Source organism: Thamnophis elegans, chromosome 3, assembly GCF_009769535.1.
Source record: "Thamnophis elegans isolate rThaEle1 chromosome 3, rThaEle1.pri, whole genome shotgun sequence".
Taxonomy (NCBI): Eukaryota; Metazoa; Chordata; class Lepidosauria; order Squamata; family Colubridae; genus Thamnophis; species Thamnophis elegans.
In genome coordinates this window covers 34,401,625-34,420,012 of record NC_045543.1, presented here as the reverse complement: position 1 = coordinate 34,420,012, position 18,388 = coordinate 34,401,625, and the positions used below count along the sequence as shown (strand labels likewise).

The following is an 18,388-nucleotide window of genomic DNA, read 5'->3' as shown; positions in this document are numbered from 1 at the left end:
CAAAAGAACGTTGCAGAATAATATTGGGAAGGTAATTTTCCATACCTTTACATCCAAAGATGTGCAGTGTGCCACTTATGTCGGAACAATCTGGCAACTGGCTTCAGTTGCCTTGCTGTATTTATATTTTAAAGGACAGAACTTGGTGCAAAGAAAAGTTCAGGATTCATCTGATCTGGCATCCTGTTTCCAATGTGGGGCAATTGGATACTTCCAAAAACTAAAGCAGGGCATGAAGAGTCTCCTCTGTTGTTTTGGTCCACCAATTTATATTCAGAACTGCATCGTCTCTGAATAGAAAGCTTCAGTAACCATCATGACCCATGGCCTTTGATAGGCTCACCCGTATTGCTTTTTCAAGTTCTCTTCTAGTAAAACAACAAAACGTTCCTTCTTTCTTTTGCAAAGCATTAAGCAAAAATCCAGTTTGGATCATACATACAACTTCTGCAACCTTCACAATCGTTTTGTGCAAAATTACTTGCCAGCTAGCCATGCTCATTGGAATTGGGGGGAGGGGGACGTACAATGCCGGGCAGCTGATGAACCACAGAGCAAGGCCCTCCTGCCGCCTTCTCTAGACAAAGAGGCAGCTCTGCAGGAAGTTCACGCGGAGTCAAGTGCTAATCGGACCATGTGATCGCTGTGCCTGATTAGAGGTTTGTTCTGGGGAGCTACAGGCTAGAAGAGAAGAAGTCTAGTGTGGAAAGCATGTGATAGAGATTTTGTTTTGTGCGTGTTTTCGCGGGATTTACAGCAGGAAAGAGACAGAGGTCTGGCCAATACCCAGCCAACAGAGAGTAGCACCAGGTAAGAAAGAGAATCAGTCCGTGTCAAGTTAAAATGCTGTTTGTTAAAGACGTTTGCCCAGTAGAACTGAGCGAGCAGGAGCCTAGATGCGGAGGATCGAGTAAAGGTAAGGCTCTGTGACTGGAAGTAGGTGACGGGCAAGGAACCTTTGTAGGTAGAGAGGCCCTGCACTCGTTGTGTCCTTTTTCCTCGGGAACCTAGCCTAACTCTGAAATCCTCGCACCAACTGCAGTTATTACATTTGGTAACCAGCATTGTTCTGTGATTTTAGGATCAGAAAAAGGATTATCCCCCTTTATATAGTAGATTTCAGCTAAATGGGAGTATTGGAAAGAGTATCCAGGAGATCATGTGAAAGAATGTTTCTGCTCATTTTCTTTTCCGGAAACGAAAAACATATATTAACTATTACTAAATGTTCATTGTATTAGCCATTTCTAATATTTCCCAATTAATCAATGCAAAGCATGAAAACAAATCTTTCTCAAGTGCTTTATCTGAAAAACTGGCCAGAGTGCTTGAAAAGGCCATCAGCAGGCCCACCCTGCTTATTTACAAATTAAACAAGAAAACTGATCTTGCAAATACATTAGCCTGCCAGAAATACTTAATGGCAAATGGAAAATTGAGAGCTAATAAGTGTTTGCAAATTGGTCCAAATCCAATAAGTCTGAGCAAATGGCCTTCAGATCCAGTACTTTTTACTATCATAGTAAAACTAATTAAAAGTAAATTATTTTACTAAAATTCACTAACATTTTTTTAATTTTTAAACAAACAGAAACAAGACACATACAGCCTTCCATTTCATATAGTGTGTCATTTGGTTACATGATTTTGTGCGTCCTTTCCATGGTCACCACTTACAATTATATATCGAATCACAAATTGTTCATTAGATAAACATAAGTACATTATTGTTATATGTCAATTTTTCAACTGTAATTATTATTCCTTAATTTTAAACAAGATATTCTAAATATTGAATCCATACATACAGCATCATTTTGCATCAATAGTTCAACTCCAATTATTATTCCTACATTTTAAACAAAATATTCTATATATTGAAATCATACATACAGCATCATTCCATTACATTGTTCTAATCTGTTTAACAGTGCTAAACCCTTATAGTATTGCATATATCATTCTATTATTCTTAAAATATAAAAAGTTATCCCACTTTTTCCATTACCATGATTTTTTACCTAACTATTGATAAAACAAATCCCAAACCTTGTAAAATTGTTCTTCTTGTTCACTAATTTCAAATGTCGATTTACTCATTTCCGTACATTCCATAATTTTTGAATAATTTCCTCCTGAATTGGTATTTTCTCATTTTTCCAATTTCTTAAAAATACAATTCTAGCTGCTGTTAAAACATTTACAATCAAATATTTAAAGTCTCTATTATATATTTCTGGTATAATTCCCAATAAAAAAGTCTCTGGTTTAAAGTCTATATGTTTTTGTGTCATTTTCTCCAACCACGTGTGGATCTTAGTCCAACATCTTTTAGCTTCTGTGCAAGTCCACCACATATGGTAATATGAACCAGGTGTCTGATAACATTTCCAACACTTTTCTGATTTATTCTTGAACATTCTTGCTATTCTCTTCGGGGGGTAGATGCCACCTGTAAAACATCTTATGCAATTTTTCTTTATATGATGTTGACATTGTCATTTTGTAATTTTGAGACCACAATTTCTGCCCATGCGCTAAATCAATCCCATGGCCAAATTTTTTTCCCCAAGCTATTATATTTCCTTTACATTGTTCTTCTAACTTAACCTCTAGTAAGTGTCCATAAATTTTTTTAATTACTTTTTCATCAGTACCCATCAAAATTTTATCTAACTCAGTCGTTTTATCATAAAAACCTTCCTCTTTACAGTCCTTGTCATAACTAGATTGTATTTGCACATATGAAAACCAGTTCATATTTATAGCTTCCTTTTCCAGTTCTTGCATAGATTTAAGTACACCCTCTGCATTCAATATTTCACCATATCTGTTTGTTCCTTTTTGTATATCATTGCGCATGAAAAGGCTTCAATAGTTGATAGCCAGACTGGAATTTTAAAATAATATTGTCTTTTAATCTTCTCCCAATTTAGTAGCAAAGCCTCCCATAGGTAATGTCTTCTAAAATACCCCTGTGTTTTAGTTCCCTTGTACTATAAAAAGGCATGCCATCCCAGCAATAGATCATGTCCTTCAAGAGTCAATAATCAATAATTAATAATAATTAAAAATTAATAATCAATAATTAGTGTTATCTATTCTTTAACCCACGTCAAACTTGCTGCCTGATGATATAGTTCCCAATTGGGCAGGCCCAATCCTCTTGTTCTTGTATCTTGTAACAATTTTAGTTTTATTCTTGCTTTCCCCCCCTGCCATATGTACTTCAACACTATTTTATTTAAGTCATCAAAATATTATTTTCCTAGTCTAATTGGAATCGTCTGGAACAGATATAAAATTCTAGGTAGAATGTTCATTTTAGATATTCTCCCTATTATCGAAAGTTGTAGATTTTCCCATTTTTCAAATCCATCACGATCTGTTGTTTGAGTTTATAGTAGCTGTTGTCTTTAAGAGTGCTGCATCTTGCTGTTAAATATATCCCCAAATATTTAACCTTGTTCGTAACTTGCATCTCCAAGATTTCCGCCAACTCTTCTTTATGTCTTGTTGGCATATTCTTTGTCAAGATCTTCGTTTTGTCTTTATTTATTGTTAATCCTGCCACTTTTCCATATTCTTCTATTCTTTCTATCAATTTAGATGCTGTTTCTAATGAATCCTCTAGAATGAAGAGCTTGTATTCTTCCTTTTTGATTTTCATTCCTTTTATTTCTTTTCCTTCTCTGACATTTCTATTTAAAACTTCTAATGTTAAGACAAAAAGTAATGGTGATAATGGGCAGCCTTGTCTCGTCCCTTTCTTTATTTCAATAGACTCTGTCAAATCTCCCATTTATCATTATCTTAGCTGTTTAATTATAATATATAGGTTTGAGGTTTATTCGATTTATATGCCGCCCTTCTCCCAAGGTCTCAGTTTGTATGGCTTGAGTAAATTTCTGACCAAAACCCATCTCTTCCAGTTGTAACAGCATAAAGCGCCAATTCACGTTGTCAAATGCCTTCTGAGCATCCAAAAACATCAATGTCAATTGTTTTTCAGGATATGCCTCATAATATTCCAAAGTATATAAGATTATCCTCATATTATCTTTAATTTGTCTCTTTGGTAGAAATCCATTTTGATCAAAGTGAATGAAACTACTTAAGTATTTTTTAAGTTGTTCTGCCAATATTGAAGCAAACAATTTATAATCTGAATTTAACAGGGAGATTGGTCTGTAATTCTTAATTTGTAGTAAATCAGCCTCTTTTGGTAAAAGTGTAATATATGCTTCTGACCATGATTTGGGTATTCTCGTCTCTGACATCATCTCATTCATAACTTCTAATAATGGAAGAGACAACGATTTCTGCAGGGTCTTATAAAGGTCCGCTGGTAGCCCATCCGGGCCCAGGGCCTTCCCGTTCTTTTGTTTTTTAAGTGCTTTGGTTAGCTCCATCATAGTTATTTTGCTGTCTAGCATTGTTACAGTTTCTTTGGGTATCTGGGGTAAGTTGGCTTCCTGTAAGTATTATTTCACTCCTGCCTCTTCTGTATTCTCATGATCATATAGTTTACAGTAGTAATCTTGTATATATTTTTTCTTCTCTTCATTCCCATAACAGGTTTATCCTTGATTATCCATTAACTGCAGTATCTTCTTTGAGTCTCTCTCTTTTCTCAGTTTGTATGCCAACCATCTGCCTGGTTTATTAGCATTTTAAAAGTAATTCTGTTTAGCACCCCTAATTTTTTAGGGCTAATTCCTCTTTTTTCCATTAACCCAATTTTGTGTTTAATCGTATCCATTCTTACTTTAATGTCCTTCTTTTGTGGGGAATTCTGTAGTTCTTTTTCAAGACCCTTATATTCATTGTCAAGTCCTTTAAGTGTTTGTCTTTTCTTTATATTTCTCTTCCTTGTATAGTCAATTATCAGGCCTCTGGTATAGGCCTTCATTGTGTCCCAGAGGTTCTTCATTGATGTCTCCTCTTTTCTATTTTCTTTAAAGAAAAAGGCCAATTCCTTTTCAATTTTCTGTGCAGTCTTTCTCTTTTAATATAGTGTTGTTTAATGTCCACCTAGATCTTTTTCTGTGTCTTTTCCATTTAATTATCATTGGGTTGTGGTCTGGCCAAGTACTTGTTTCAATCTCAATTTCCTGTATGTTGTAGGCCGATTCAGTCACTACCCATATCATATCGATTCTAGAATAAGATAAATGTCTGTTTGAATAAAAAGTATATTGTTTTTTAATAGGATTTCTCCCTCTCCAAACATCCTTTAAACCTGTCTCATCGATCATTTTAAAAAGGGATTTAGGGAGTATCTTTCTATTTGACTTTGTTGTTTTTTGTGAGTTATAGTCCATATTCTTATCTACAATTCCGTTAAAATCTCCCATCATACAAATAGTTTTCTGTAAAATTCATCTTGCTTATCATTAGGTGCATAGATTGCTGTTAGGAGCATTTTCTTATTATTGTCCGTAATTTCCACCATCAAAATTCTTCCATCATCATCTGTATAAATTTGTTCCACTGGGATTGTATCTTTGATGTAAAGTATCACTCCTCTTTTCTTACGGGTTGCCAATGAAGTAAACATTTCTCTTTGGTTGCCTTAATAAGTATTCATGTTGCTTTTGAATCTGCACTTCTTGTAGACAAATTATATCCAATTTTAGTTTCCCTAGTTTGTGAAATATTATCTTACTTTTATTTGCTGAAATAAGTCCATTTATGTTAATTGAGATCTTTTTCTTCTTTTCCATATTTATGTTTTATACATAGGATTTATTGCTCTGGTGGCTCTAGGTTCTCATAGCTCTCTAATATCCATATAGATATATCCATATCTCTAATATCCATACAGCACTTTCTTCTATTTTGATCCCACCTACTGTTCCTTTTTTTTTCAGTCGAGGCTAAAGACACCGCTCATGATTCTGCCACCAAATTTTATGTCCAGTCTCCTTAGCCTTCCCTCTGAGATGTTCTTCAAAAAATGCTTCTGCTTTTTCAATCGAATCTATTCTGTATCTTTGTCCTTGCCATACAAACATTAAACCTTCTGATATCAACCATCTATAATTAACACCTTTTTTGAATTTTAGTCAAAAATTGATATTCTCTTCTTGATTCTCTCACTTTCTTGGTATTTGCTTCAAAATTACAATCTCCTTGCCTTTGTACTCCAGTTTTCCATCTCTTCCTTTTTGAAGTATTTGCATCCTAATTGCTTTCTTGGTAAATCTTATATGAGCTTTCCTTTCCTCCTTCCTCTCTTTGGTCACCCTTTTCTTCAATTTTTTGTAGTCTATCTTCATATTTCATCACCATTTGTTGTATTGCTATCAATTTTTTCATCAGTTTTAACTGCTTTTTGTTCCATGTTCTCCATTCGTTGTTCTATTGTCTCAATTCTTTTTCCCATGTTTTCTGTTCTCTTTTTGATGGCATCTGTTTTTACTTGCAAATTCTGAATTCCTTGCACAGTCATCTCTAAGGTAACTGCCTTCTCTCCCTTTTCTTTTTCCTGTTGCAACATTGTCTGTATTGATCTTTGTCCTCCTGCTGGTAAAGAGGAGGGTGTTGTTGCAGAGCCGGTGGATATTATTATTTTACTCATCTCCAGATTTTTCTGTATTATAATGCACTTGGTATAAAAAATCAATTATAATCCAAAGTGACCATGTGGTGGTCCAAGGTAAAAAAAGTAAAAAGGTAAAAAAAAAAGAAAAAAAAAAGGCCGGAAAAAAATGGAAGAAGATTCTTTGGAGAAAAAGCCAAGAGTAAAACAAGAAGGCAAGACAGAGACAGTGGGTAGATCTACTATCAAAAATGTGAGAGGGGAAAAAGAAAAAACACAAAAGAGAATAAAAATCTTCAATCTTTTCTATGCCATAATCCAATTGAAAAAAAAATCAAAAATTGAAAACAACCAACTTCACAGCAAAAAAAAGTAAACACTGTGACCAGCAAAAAAAAAAAAGAAAGAATAGTTTCAGGTTTTCTTGTAAAGTTAAAGCTCTCTAAGCAAAAGAAAAACAAATTCAAATTTTTTATAAAATGCGAACACTCCAGACTTACCCTTACAGTTGTTATCTATTCTCTCCAGGCAGAATTTCAAGGATTGAAAATTTCAGAGTGAGCACCTATGTAAATAACGCTTCTCCTATCAGTCCTGGCTGAGCCAGTAACCTTGGAGAGCAACCTTTTCCAAACATTCATTCAAACAAAAAACAAAAAATAGAAACAAAGTTTCAAAGCCTCTAGGTTACTTATCCAAAACTTTCCCTCTCCATATTGCATTCTCCGCCTTATTAAGAGAAAAGAAAAAAAGAATAAAAAGCCAAATGAGAAAAAAGAAAATAGTACAAGGAACTTTAAACCGCAGTATATAAAAAAAGATTCTTAAACAGTGGAACAGTAGGATTTATTTATCAAACAGTCCCAAAAGTAAAAAGCAGAAAAACGGAAAAGAAAAAAGCCCACTCCATTTAACACTACGCTGAATAGAAAGTCCAGTCAGGCTTCTAACAATAAAAAGGAGAAAAAAAGTAAAAACTTTCACTTTGACTGTAGCCTTATATTCGCCGCTTGTTCTCTCTCATCAGTCTTTATTTTAGATTAGTTCTCTTCATTGGGGTATTCTCATAAATCAGAAAAAAGGTAAAAATCTCACTATGAACGACATGCTCTCTCCTGCACTTTCACTTTCAAAGCTGTCAGCAGTTTCACCAGCCTTAATGGCTGCTTCCTAGCCACTGGCAAAAGGGCTATTCCTGGATCACCAGAGACTTTGCAGGTGTCTCTGGGATCGGCAGGATATGCCCCTTCCTATCACTGTCTCTTCGGGACGGTTTAGGTCCAGTTGGACCGTCCTGTGGCTGGAATTTTGGCAGCGTTCTCAGAGCCCCGAGATTGACCATCGTGTCACCACGACGTCAGCTTCTGGTCTCACTAACATTTTGTTTTGATTATATGCTGCAAGTGGAACTCAGCTCTAGAGACACATTCAAGTAGTTTTCTTGGGAACAAAATGGAAATGGTTTGCTATTTCCTTCCTGTGTGTTGTGGATTTTGTTTTTCTTCATTGACTTGTGGAGCCCCAAAGGCTTCTCTCTTGAGTGACTGAACTGCTAGATTTTTTCATGGTCTCCTATCCTAGTGCAATCAGGCTACCTGTTACTACCTAACTGGACAGAGGAAATCTTTACCATTTTGAGTTGAAGTGTCAGTGGCATGAACTCATTTCTTCTATTCGCTTTTGACCAGCAGAGAAATCAAGTAAAATGAAGGGAATCATAGACCCAGGCCTAGTTGGCACAGTCTCAATATGTGCGTGCTTTACTAAACATTGCAAGGATCTATCCTGAACACGGTTCATGTGAGTGTAGAAACTGCTTGGGACAAAAGAAATGCTCACTGCAAGAAAGAGTTAAGTGATTAAGTCTTCACTTACACTAGAGTCTAGACTAAATAGAAGTGAGTAACTATATAGTTATGGGATGACTTGGCAATTGTTGGCAAGGTTTGTGTGTTTCATTGTATTGAATTATGCATCTGAGCAGAGATGACCATTGATCTCCTTCTGTTGCATCCATTTATAAATGGATATTTAAGCCATCTTTCTACATACAGATCCATTGAAAATAAACATTGAAAATGAATATAATACGAATCTAATCCCAAGGTCAGTCAGATGTATAAATAAACTTTGGATTAATCTTTTCCTTAAAAAGAATGGATAAAACGTCAGTTGATAGTCATGACAATGTTTTTATTGGATATAAAATGATCCAATAAATCTCTAAAATGCCATTCTTGGGAATACTGTGTAGAGTTTATATTACAAGAATCTGCAAATAATAGTGTAGTGCCCACATATGCTGAATAATGCATGACAGCTGTACCACTAAAAATCATATTTAATATGTTTTGTGGGATTTGGACCCTTGACATAACTTCTCTTATCCATTATTAATTAATTCTTACCTTCTGTGATGGGAAGGCCCTAGGGCATGGGTTTTTGGAGTTGGGGTGGGTGTGGCCCACACATGACACATCCAGCCCATGGGCCACCAGTTTCTCAGGCCTACCCTAGGGGATCAGAGGTTAGACACTTCTGTGTTGTTTGGAAGCTTGAGGTCCTAGTTTTCCCTACAAACTCCTTCTAAATCCCCCCCCCCGCCTGCCCTACACTTCAAACAAAACCAAAATGTTAAATCACTTCTGGCAAATAGAATATCATTGTGGAACATTTAGAATCTGAGAGGTGTTAAAAGATGCAAAGGAAAATCTGCAACATATTAAATGAGGTTTTCTCTTGTGAGGAAAGTTCTGTTCTATGACAAATAATTGCTATTTAGTTACCGTATTTTTTGGAGTATATGACGCACTGGAGTATAAGACGCACCAAGATTTTGAAGAGGCAAATTAAAAAAAAAAGTTTTTGCCTTCTGCAGACCTCCCCAAAACAGCCCATTTTTCGTGAAAACGGGCCCATTTTTTTTAAAGGGCATGAATAGCCTTTAGGAGGCTTGTAGAGTGCTCCTGGAAGGGGGGGGGGCAAAAACAAGCAAAAAATGGCCTGTTTTGTGTCAAAAAAAGGGCATGCGTAGCCTTTAGGAGGCTTCCAGAGTGCTGCTGGGGGCTGGGGGAGCCTGTTTTTCGCCCTCCCCAGCCCCCAGGAACCCCCTGGAAGGCGCCTAAAAGCTATGCACAGCCATTTTGGTGAAGGGAGTGGGGTTTCGGGAGGCAAAAAATGCTGTATTCAGTGTATAAGATGTACCCAGATTTTCAGCCTCTTTTTTGAGGGAAAAAGGTGCAGCTTATATTCCGAAAAAATATGGTATTCCATGTAGTGTTCAGGTCCAGAAATGCTCATTGAATTAGGCAAACTCCTGGTATACAGTATATTGTCTGTATATACAGACAATGGAATTACAAGTCATAATGATTATTTATTTGAAGGTTTGTATCTTTCCTTTATTACGTTTATAAATAATCGAAGGTGGTGAACATATCCAAAACAATTTCCTTCTGATATTTTCCTTCCAACATAGCCTTCCACACAAACCTGTGAGGTAGGTTGGGCTGAGAGAATGACTAGCCCCAAGTTATCTAGCTGGTTTTCATGCCTAAGAGAGATTTCATGCAATCTCTCAAATCTGGTGCCTTAACCACTAGGCCAGTAATGGCTAACCTTTTGGTCATCACGTGCCAAAATTGCACATCCGCATCTATAATGTAATGCACGTGCGATCCCCACACATGAGTGCATGAACCCCATGCATGTTTGCATGATCCCTGCGCATGCACCCTGCCCCCTCTCATCCATTTCTGGCTTCCAGGTTGATGCAGGAGGCTTTCCAGGCCCAAAATGGGGTACGGGGGGCCCTCATGTGGCATCCCTGGCCCTAGAAGGCCTCCTTCACCAACCTGGAAACCAAAATGGGGCGAGGGGCACCATGCGAGGCCCCAAAATTGATGCAAGCACCCCCCCAAGCATGCATCCACCCCCGCGCATTCACATGCGCCTCCCCCATATACACCAACAGGCCTCATGCATGTAGGGCAGGGACCCAAAGAGCAGCTGGTCGGCGGGAGGCTTACACGCATGCCTGGTGGAGCTGGCTGGGGCGACAGCTGGTGTGCCCGTGGAGAGGGCTCTGCGTGCCACCGGTTTGCCATCACTGCACTAGACCAAACTGGCTCCCTTTGCTGCGAAAATGTATTGATGTAATGCAAGAAACTGACTGACAGCTTTGGAGTTAGCCTGATTCACTTTGGAGCGATCATTTTGATCTTCAGCATTGGACAATAGAAAATGTCTGTATTTTCTATTTGGTTTTATTCAGAAAAATGAAATTAACCATTTAACCATGGAATTTTTGTTGTAGTTGTTAAGCTATGGGCCAGTTTTCCTGAAAAACAGAAATGCCAGTTTTTTGCAAAGCCATCATAAACTGCAGTCATTGACTTGTATGGTAGTAGAAACAAATATAAGTGTAAATGTGGTTGTCGAGTGTCCAAAGTGTGATCATGTGACTGTGGTGGGGTAACCATTGGAATTTTAAATTTGGATTGTTAATACTCTCCTGATATGTGCATTGAAACTTTGAATGATGGCCAAGTGTCTGGTCTTAAGTTGATAACTTCCTAACAACTTTTATGAAAGATCCATTAAGGGGGGGGGGAGACTTCTGAGCTTCTCACCTCAATTTTTTTTAATGTATCAATTTGGTTATTTTAGGAGAGAATTCAATAAAATGTGCAGTCAAAGTATGATGTTTATTTAGCCATTTTTTATTTAAATATTTTGTGATGGGAGCCCCCTTTTGTGGGAAATACTCTTGTTATTGTTTCAAATAAATTACAAAGACTTTGGCAAAAGAAATTACAGTTCATTTAGTGACTGTTTGAAGGTACACTTACAACTATTGTGACAACCCCATGGTCACATAATCAAAATTCAGATGCTTGGCAACTGGCTTGTGTATGATGGTTGCAGTGTCCCAGGGTTATGGGATCACTTTTTGGACCTTCTGACAAGCATAGTTAATGGGAAAGCCATATTCACTGAACAGTGGTCTATTTTAAAAAAATCTATAAGTTGGTTGATATCAATTCACAGATATAAAATATTTGAAAACAGTTCTAGAGGAATTAGGGGAATTTGTTCCTTATCATGCTAAATAGCCCATGCTTGGCCTTTGGCCTTTGGGTAGAGCTACTCTTACCTTCAGCAATATTTTCATAATATTTAATATTAAATCTAATATTCCATCATAGTGAACAGTTATTGGACGTATTCTATGTGATATCATTTCAGATAATAGATTAACAGAGTTGGAAGATACCTCGTAGGTCATCTAGTCCAACACCCCACCTATCCATTACACCATTTCTCACAGATGGCTGTCCAATCTCTTTTTGAAAGCTTCCAGTGAAGATAGTCAAAGATTATCACTGTGTTCCAAAGTTTTTTGTTTCTTTTGAACAAGCTATATCCTTCAACTGTTGAATTTCAGTTATCCCAAAACCTGTATCTAAGAAATCATATTTGTTTTCCTATGATGAGATTTGGAACACATTTGATCTATTTCAGCATTTTCTATACTCTGAGCATTATTATATAAAGACAAAGAATATGCCTTCCTAATTTTTCATAGAATGTTTAATAGATCCTACTATAGTTTCTCTTTTCACTTCCTTTGGTAGTTCACAAGTCCTTATTTTAAGTTTAATTTCCATCCCATACAGCATTCATTATTGAAAAAACTGTTTTCGTTAACTCCAGTGTCTCTGAGAAGCGCACCATATGCTAGCTATCCATCCATCAACCTGGTAATACAGGCCTTGGACCCAGAAACTGAGATCTTGCCTTTCTGTACCATTTCTGTAACTAATCATTCATCTGCAGCATTCTTTTTTTTTCCTTTTCAGTCCTCTTTCTTGGACTAGAAGGATGAGTGAAGACATCTGAGCTCCTATTTATCCGCTTTCCTCCTGATATTCAAAAGATAACCAGAAAAGACTCCAAGTCTGTAGACTTTAGATGTCTTTGCAGCTATTCTGTCATATCCTTGATCTATACTCCCAGAAAACAGTATACTTCCAAGCCCAACCAGCAAATATTTATTTCTGTTCTTCATAGATGAGTCATAGAAAAGAGTCATCAAGAGACTGGACAACCACTTGTCTGGAATGATATAGGGCGGTGATGGCAAACCTTTTTTGGCTCGCGTGCCAAAAGGGGAGCGCAGGGGGGTTGTGCATGGGCATGCCACACCCATAATGCAATTTGCGACCCCAAATGCACATGCGTGAATGACCAGTGCTTTCCCCGCATTTTTTGCATGCTTTTTTCGCCCTCCCCAAGCTCCAGATGCTTTATAGGAGCCTGGGAAGGGCGAAAACAGCCTCCCCTGGAACAGACTTCTGGTTTGTTCATAGGGCTGGTTTTAGCCCTCCAGAGCCTCCAGAGCCTTCAGGGACGTTCAAGAGGTTTCCCTGAAGGCTCCAGAGGACAAAAAACGGCCCTACAGACAAACTGAAAGTGACTTCTGTTTTGCTCGTATGGTCGGTTTTTGCCCTCCAGAGCCTTTAGGGAAGCCTCCATTCCCAAACATCCGGTTTGCCCATAGGGTTGTTTTTTTGCACTCCGGAGGCTTCAGGGAAGCTCCTGAAGCCTCCGGGGGGGGGGGGGAGGAGGCTGTTTTTGTCCTCAGGCTCCTAAAAAGCCTCTGGAGCCTGGGGAGGGCGAAAAATGGCCTCAAAAAAAAAGGCTGAACTCAATTGGCCAGCACGCGCATGTGCGCTGGCCAGCTGACAGGGCAACGCCTCACATGCCCGGACAAATGGCTCCGTGTGCCATCTGTGGCATGCATGCCATAGGTTCGCCATCCCAGATATAGGGCTTCCTACTTGAGCAGAGGGTTGGACTAGATGATCTCCAAGGTTCCTTCCAACTCTGTTATTCTGTTACTGACCATCAAAATTTTTGTTCCCTCTCCTCTGGAATGTAACACCAACTCATTTCACATTCAGCAGGGGTCTAGTTACTCCCCTTTGTTTCTTCTTTAACTAACTAAAAGCTTTGAGTTCCAGTTGGTAAAATTTCTTCTGAATCTGTTTCTCATTCTAATTCATTGAGACTGTACCTCTGTTTTGCTCTTTTTTGTCACCTCATATACAGGTAGTCCTCGACTTAAGACCATAATTGAGCCCAAAATTTATGTTGCTAAGCAAGACATTAGTTAAGACCTTTCTTAACAGTTGTTAAGTGAATCACTGCAGCTGTTAGTTACACGGTGTTAAGTGAATCTGGCTTCCTCATTGACTTTGCTTGTCAGAAGTTCACAAAAGGTGATCACATAAGCCTGGGCCATTGCAAGTGTCATAAATATGAGTCATTTGCCAAGCATCTGAATTTTGATCACATGGCCATGGGTTGCTGCAACAGTCGTAAGTCACTTTTTTCAGTGCCATCGTAACTTTGAATTGTCACTAAATGAATTGTTATAAGTGGAGGACTATTTGTATCTCAATCTTAAAGGCCTCTAGCCTGAGGTATATTTACTGTATTCATTTTTGAGTACTTATAATGGGTTTATATTTCCTGAATATGCATACTTTCTTTCAAGATAAGAAAAAAAATGCTCCACAATTTTATACATCTTAACTGCAGTTATTTTCTCTTTTGTCTTTTGTGTTGTTACCTTAATTGGAAATTTCTTAGATGTCTCATACTTGAGTTTCCATGCTGAATTTTATTGTCAAAATCCTGTTAGCTCTCCATTTGCTAGACGGTAGGATACCTGTGAGACGCCAAGCTGAACCAAGTAGAGCTGACACTAAATGTGCCTTGGAAAAAACCCAAGTATCTCAAAATATAATCGTAGGTATGTCCAATTTGATTACATTTGTCTTTTCTTTCAGTTTTAGGCATTTTCCTTTCTGAAAATGGGAAAGAAGCTCGACCTTTCCAGGTTAACAGATGAAGAAGTCAAACATGTTTGGGAAGTAGTTCAGCGGGACTTTGATCTGCGCAAAAAAGAGGAAGAGCGTTTAGAGTGAGTATTTAAAACATTTTTTAGATTTTAGATTTTTTTTTAGATTTTATTTATTATTTATAGGCCGCCCTTTTCCCTGAGGGGACTCAGGGCGGCTTACAATTCATAGGAGGGGGAGTGCAAGACAAAACATAAGACAATACGTGAGTAAAAATAGAAATAAAATAATAAAACACAACATTCATTCAACATTCGGGTGGGGCGGATTAAAATCTTTATCCCCAGGCCTGACGGGATAGCCAGATGTTAAGGGCTGTGCGGAAGGTCTGGATGGTGGTGAGGGTTCGCCTGGTGCACCAGTTGCGGCCCTACCTGAACCGGGAGGCCCTCACAACAGTCACTCGAGCCCTTGTGATCTCTAGGCTGGAATACTGCAATGTGCTCTACATGGGGCTGCCCTTGAAGAGCATCCGGCGACTTCAGCTAGTCCAGAATGCAGCTGCGCGAGTGATTGTGGGCGCACCACGGTTCGCCCACATAACACCGATCCTCCGTGAGCTGCGCTGGCTACCTGTTGATCTCCGGGTGCACTTCAAGGTCCTACTTACCATTCATAAAGCGCTCCATGGTAGTGGATCTGGCTATTTGAGAGACCGCCTTCTGCCAATTACCTCCCTTCGTCCCATCAGATCGCATAGAGTAGGCCTCCTCCGAATTCCATCCGCCAGTCAGTGCCGACTGGCGACTACGCGGAGGAGAGCCTTCTCAGTTGCAGCTCCGACGCTATGGAACAATCTCCCCGTGGAGATCCGCACCCTCACCACCGTCCAGGCCTTCCGCACAGCCCTCAAGATCTGGCTATCCCGTCAGGCCTGGGGATAGGACTTTACTCTCGCCCCTCCCGAATGTTGAATGAATGTTGTGTTTTTACTGCTAATTATTTTTACTCACATTTTCTTTTTGTGTTTTGTCCTGCACTCCCCTCCCCTATTATTGTAAGCCGCCCTGAGTCCCCTCAGGGAAAAGGGCGGCCTACAAATGTTTAATAAAAGTTAAAAAAAAAGTAAAAAGGGTACGAATCTCCACGGGGAGATCGTTCCAAAGGGTTGGAGCTGCTACTGAGAAGGCTCTCCTCCGCGTAGTCGCCAGTCGGCACTGACTGGCGGATGGAACTCGGAGGAGGCCCAATCTGTGCGATCTAATAGGTCGAAGGGAGGTAATTGGCAGGAGGCGGTCTCTCAAGTACACAGATCCACTACCATGAAGGGCTTTATGGATGGTAAGAAGCACCTTGAAGCGCACCCGGAGATCAACAGGTAGCCAGCGCAGCTCGCGGAGGATGGGTGTTATGTGGGCGAACCGCGGTGCGCCCACAATCACTCGCGCAGCCGCATTCTGGACTAGCTGAAGTCGCCGGATGCTCTTCAAGGGCAGCCCCATGTAGAGCACATTGCAATATTCCAGCCTAGAGGTCACAAGGGCTCGAGTGACTGTTGTGAGAGCCTCCCGGTTCAGGTAGGCTCGCAACTGGCGCACCAGGCGAACCTGGGCAAATGCCCCCCTGGTCACAGCCGACAGGTGATGGTCAAAAGTCAGCTGTGGGTCCAGGAGGACTCCCAAGTTGCGAACCCTATCTGAGGGGTGTAAAATTTGACCCCCCAGCCTGAGCGATGGAACATTGGCCAAATTATTGGGAGGGAAACACAACAGCCACTCGGTCTTGTCCGGGTTGAGTACCAGTTTGTTAGCTCTCATCCAGTTCTTAACGGCCTCAAGACCCTGGTTCATCACGTCCACCGCTTCATTGAGTTGGCACGGGGTGGACAGATACAACTGCGTATCGTCCACATATTGGTGATATCTTATCCCATGCCTCCGAATGATCTCGCCCAGCGGTTTCATGTAGATGTTAAATAGTAGGGGGGATAAGACCGAACCCTGCGGCACCCCATATGTTAGGGGCCTAGGGGACGATCTCTGCCCCCCCACCAACACCGACTGCGACCTGTCCGAGAGGTAGGAGGAGAACCTCTGCAAAACAGTGCCTCCCACCCCCACCTCCCGCAGTCGTCGCAGAAGGATACCATGGTCGATGGTATCGAAAGCCGCCGAGAGGTCGAGGAGAACCAGGATGGACGCATGGCCTCCATCCCTGGCTCTCCAGAGATCATCGGTCAATGCGACCAAAGCGGTTTCTGTGCTGTAACCAGGTCTGAAGCCGGACTGGAAGGGGTCAAGGTAACTAGCTTCCTCCAAGGACCGTTGAAGCTGGTAGGCCACCACCTTCTCAACAACCTTTCCGACAAAGGGGAGGTTGGAGACTGGACGGTAATTGTTGAAAATGGCTGGATCCAAGGATGGTTTCTTCAGGAGGGGTCTCACCACCGCCGCTTTAAGTGCGGCGGGGAAGTGCCCCTCCCGAAGGGAGGTGGTAACGACCGCCTGGATCCAGCCTCGTGTCACCTCACTGCTGTTGGCAACCAGCCAGGAGGGACACGGGTCCAGTACACAGGTGGAGGCACTCACAGCTCGTATGGCCTTGTCCACATCCCCAGAGGCAACATCCTGAAACTCAACCCAGAGATGGTCTGCCAAGTTATCCCCTTGTGCCTCGGGTGGATCTGCAAAGGTGGAGTCCAAGTCCGACCGAAACCGAGCAACTTTGTCCGCTAAGAACTGGACATAATCCTCAGCCCTACCCTGTAAGGGGTCCCCCGTATCCCTCCTATTTAGGAGGGAGCGGGTTATCCTAAACAGGGCGGCTGGGCGGGACTCAGCGGACGCAACCAAGGTGGCAATATACGTTCTTTTTGCTGTCCTCAATGCCCTGATATATTCCTTGGTGCAAGTTGTTAAAAGTGCTCGGTTCGATTCGGACTTATCGGACCTCCACAGGTGCTCTAGGCGTCTCCTCCGGCGCTTCTTCTCCCAGAGCTCCTCGGTGAACCAAGGAGGCCTCCGGGATCCGCCGACCCGGAGGGGCCGTATTGGCGCAATTCGGTCAAGGGACTCCGATGCTGCCGAGTGCCAGGCAGCAACCAGAGTCTCCGCCGAACTGTGGGCGAGAGTATCAGGAATAACCCCAAGCTCTGTCTGGAACCTCAGAGGGTCCATAAGTCGCCTGGGGCGGAACCACCTGGTCGGTTCCTCCTCCCTACAGTGGGGGTTTGGCCTCCGGAAGTCAAGCCTCAGTAGGCAGTGGTCTGACCACGACAGGGGTATGATCTCATTACCCCTCAGACCAAGATCACAAGTCCACTGCTCCGAGAGGAATACGAGGTCGAGCATGTGACCCGCTGAATGGGTTGGGCCCCGAATTACCTGGGTCAAGCCCATGGCTGTCATGGAGGCCATGAACTCCTGCGCCCCGTCAGAGTGTTCACCGAGTGAAGGCAAATTGAAGTCCCCCAGGACCATAAGCCTTGGGAACTCAATTGCTAGCTCGGCTACTGACTCGAGGAGCGAGGGGAGGGCTGCTGCAACGCTGTTGGGAGGCAGGTACGTTAGCAGCAGACCCACTTGACCCTTGAGGTCCAACTTCACCAGCAGGGACTCACACCCGACAAGCTCCGGAGCAGGGATCCTACGAGGTGCTAAAGACTCCCGGATAACAATAGCCACACCGCCACCCCTTCCCTGGGCTCTCGGCTGATGAAGCACCTGAAATCCGTCTGGGCACATCTCTATGAGGGGGACTCCTCCCTCCGTGCCCAGCCAGGTTTCAGTAATACATGCCAGATCTGCCCTCTCGTCTAAAATTAAGTCCCGGACGAGGGGAGCCTTGTGAACAACAGACCTGGCATTTAGCGACAACAGCCTGAGACCAGGGTCCTGATTACTCGCGCCATCTGGCCTTGGAGTGGGACTCATAGGGCCGGAAGGAGGGATCTCTGTGATGTAGCGAGCCCTCCTTC

General features: G+C 41.4%; 1 protein-coding gene across 2 annotated transcripts in view; it reads left to right on the top strand.

Annotated features, from left to right (window-relative positions):
* Window positions 1-669: 669 nt before the first annotated feature.
* MLPH (melanophilin) overlaps window positions 670-18,388 on the top strand; it is a 95,419-nt gene continuing 77,700 nt past the window's right edge. For both annotated transcript variants that reach the window (XM_032213992.1, XM_032213991.1), the window contains exons 1-2: window positions 670-810; window positions 14,401-14,534. In XM_032213992.1, coding sequence (XP_032069883.1) covers window positions 14,425-14,534 — 110 coding nt within the window. In that variant the 5' untranslated portion in view covers window positions 670-810; window positions 14,401-14,424. The remainder of the gene's footprint in view (window positions 811-14,400; window positions 14,535-18,388) is intronic.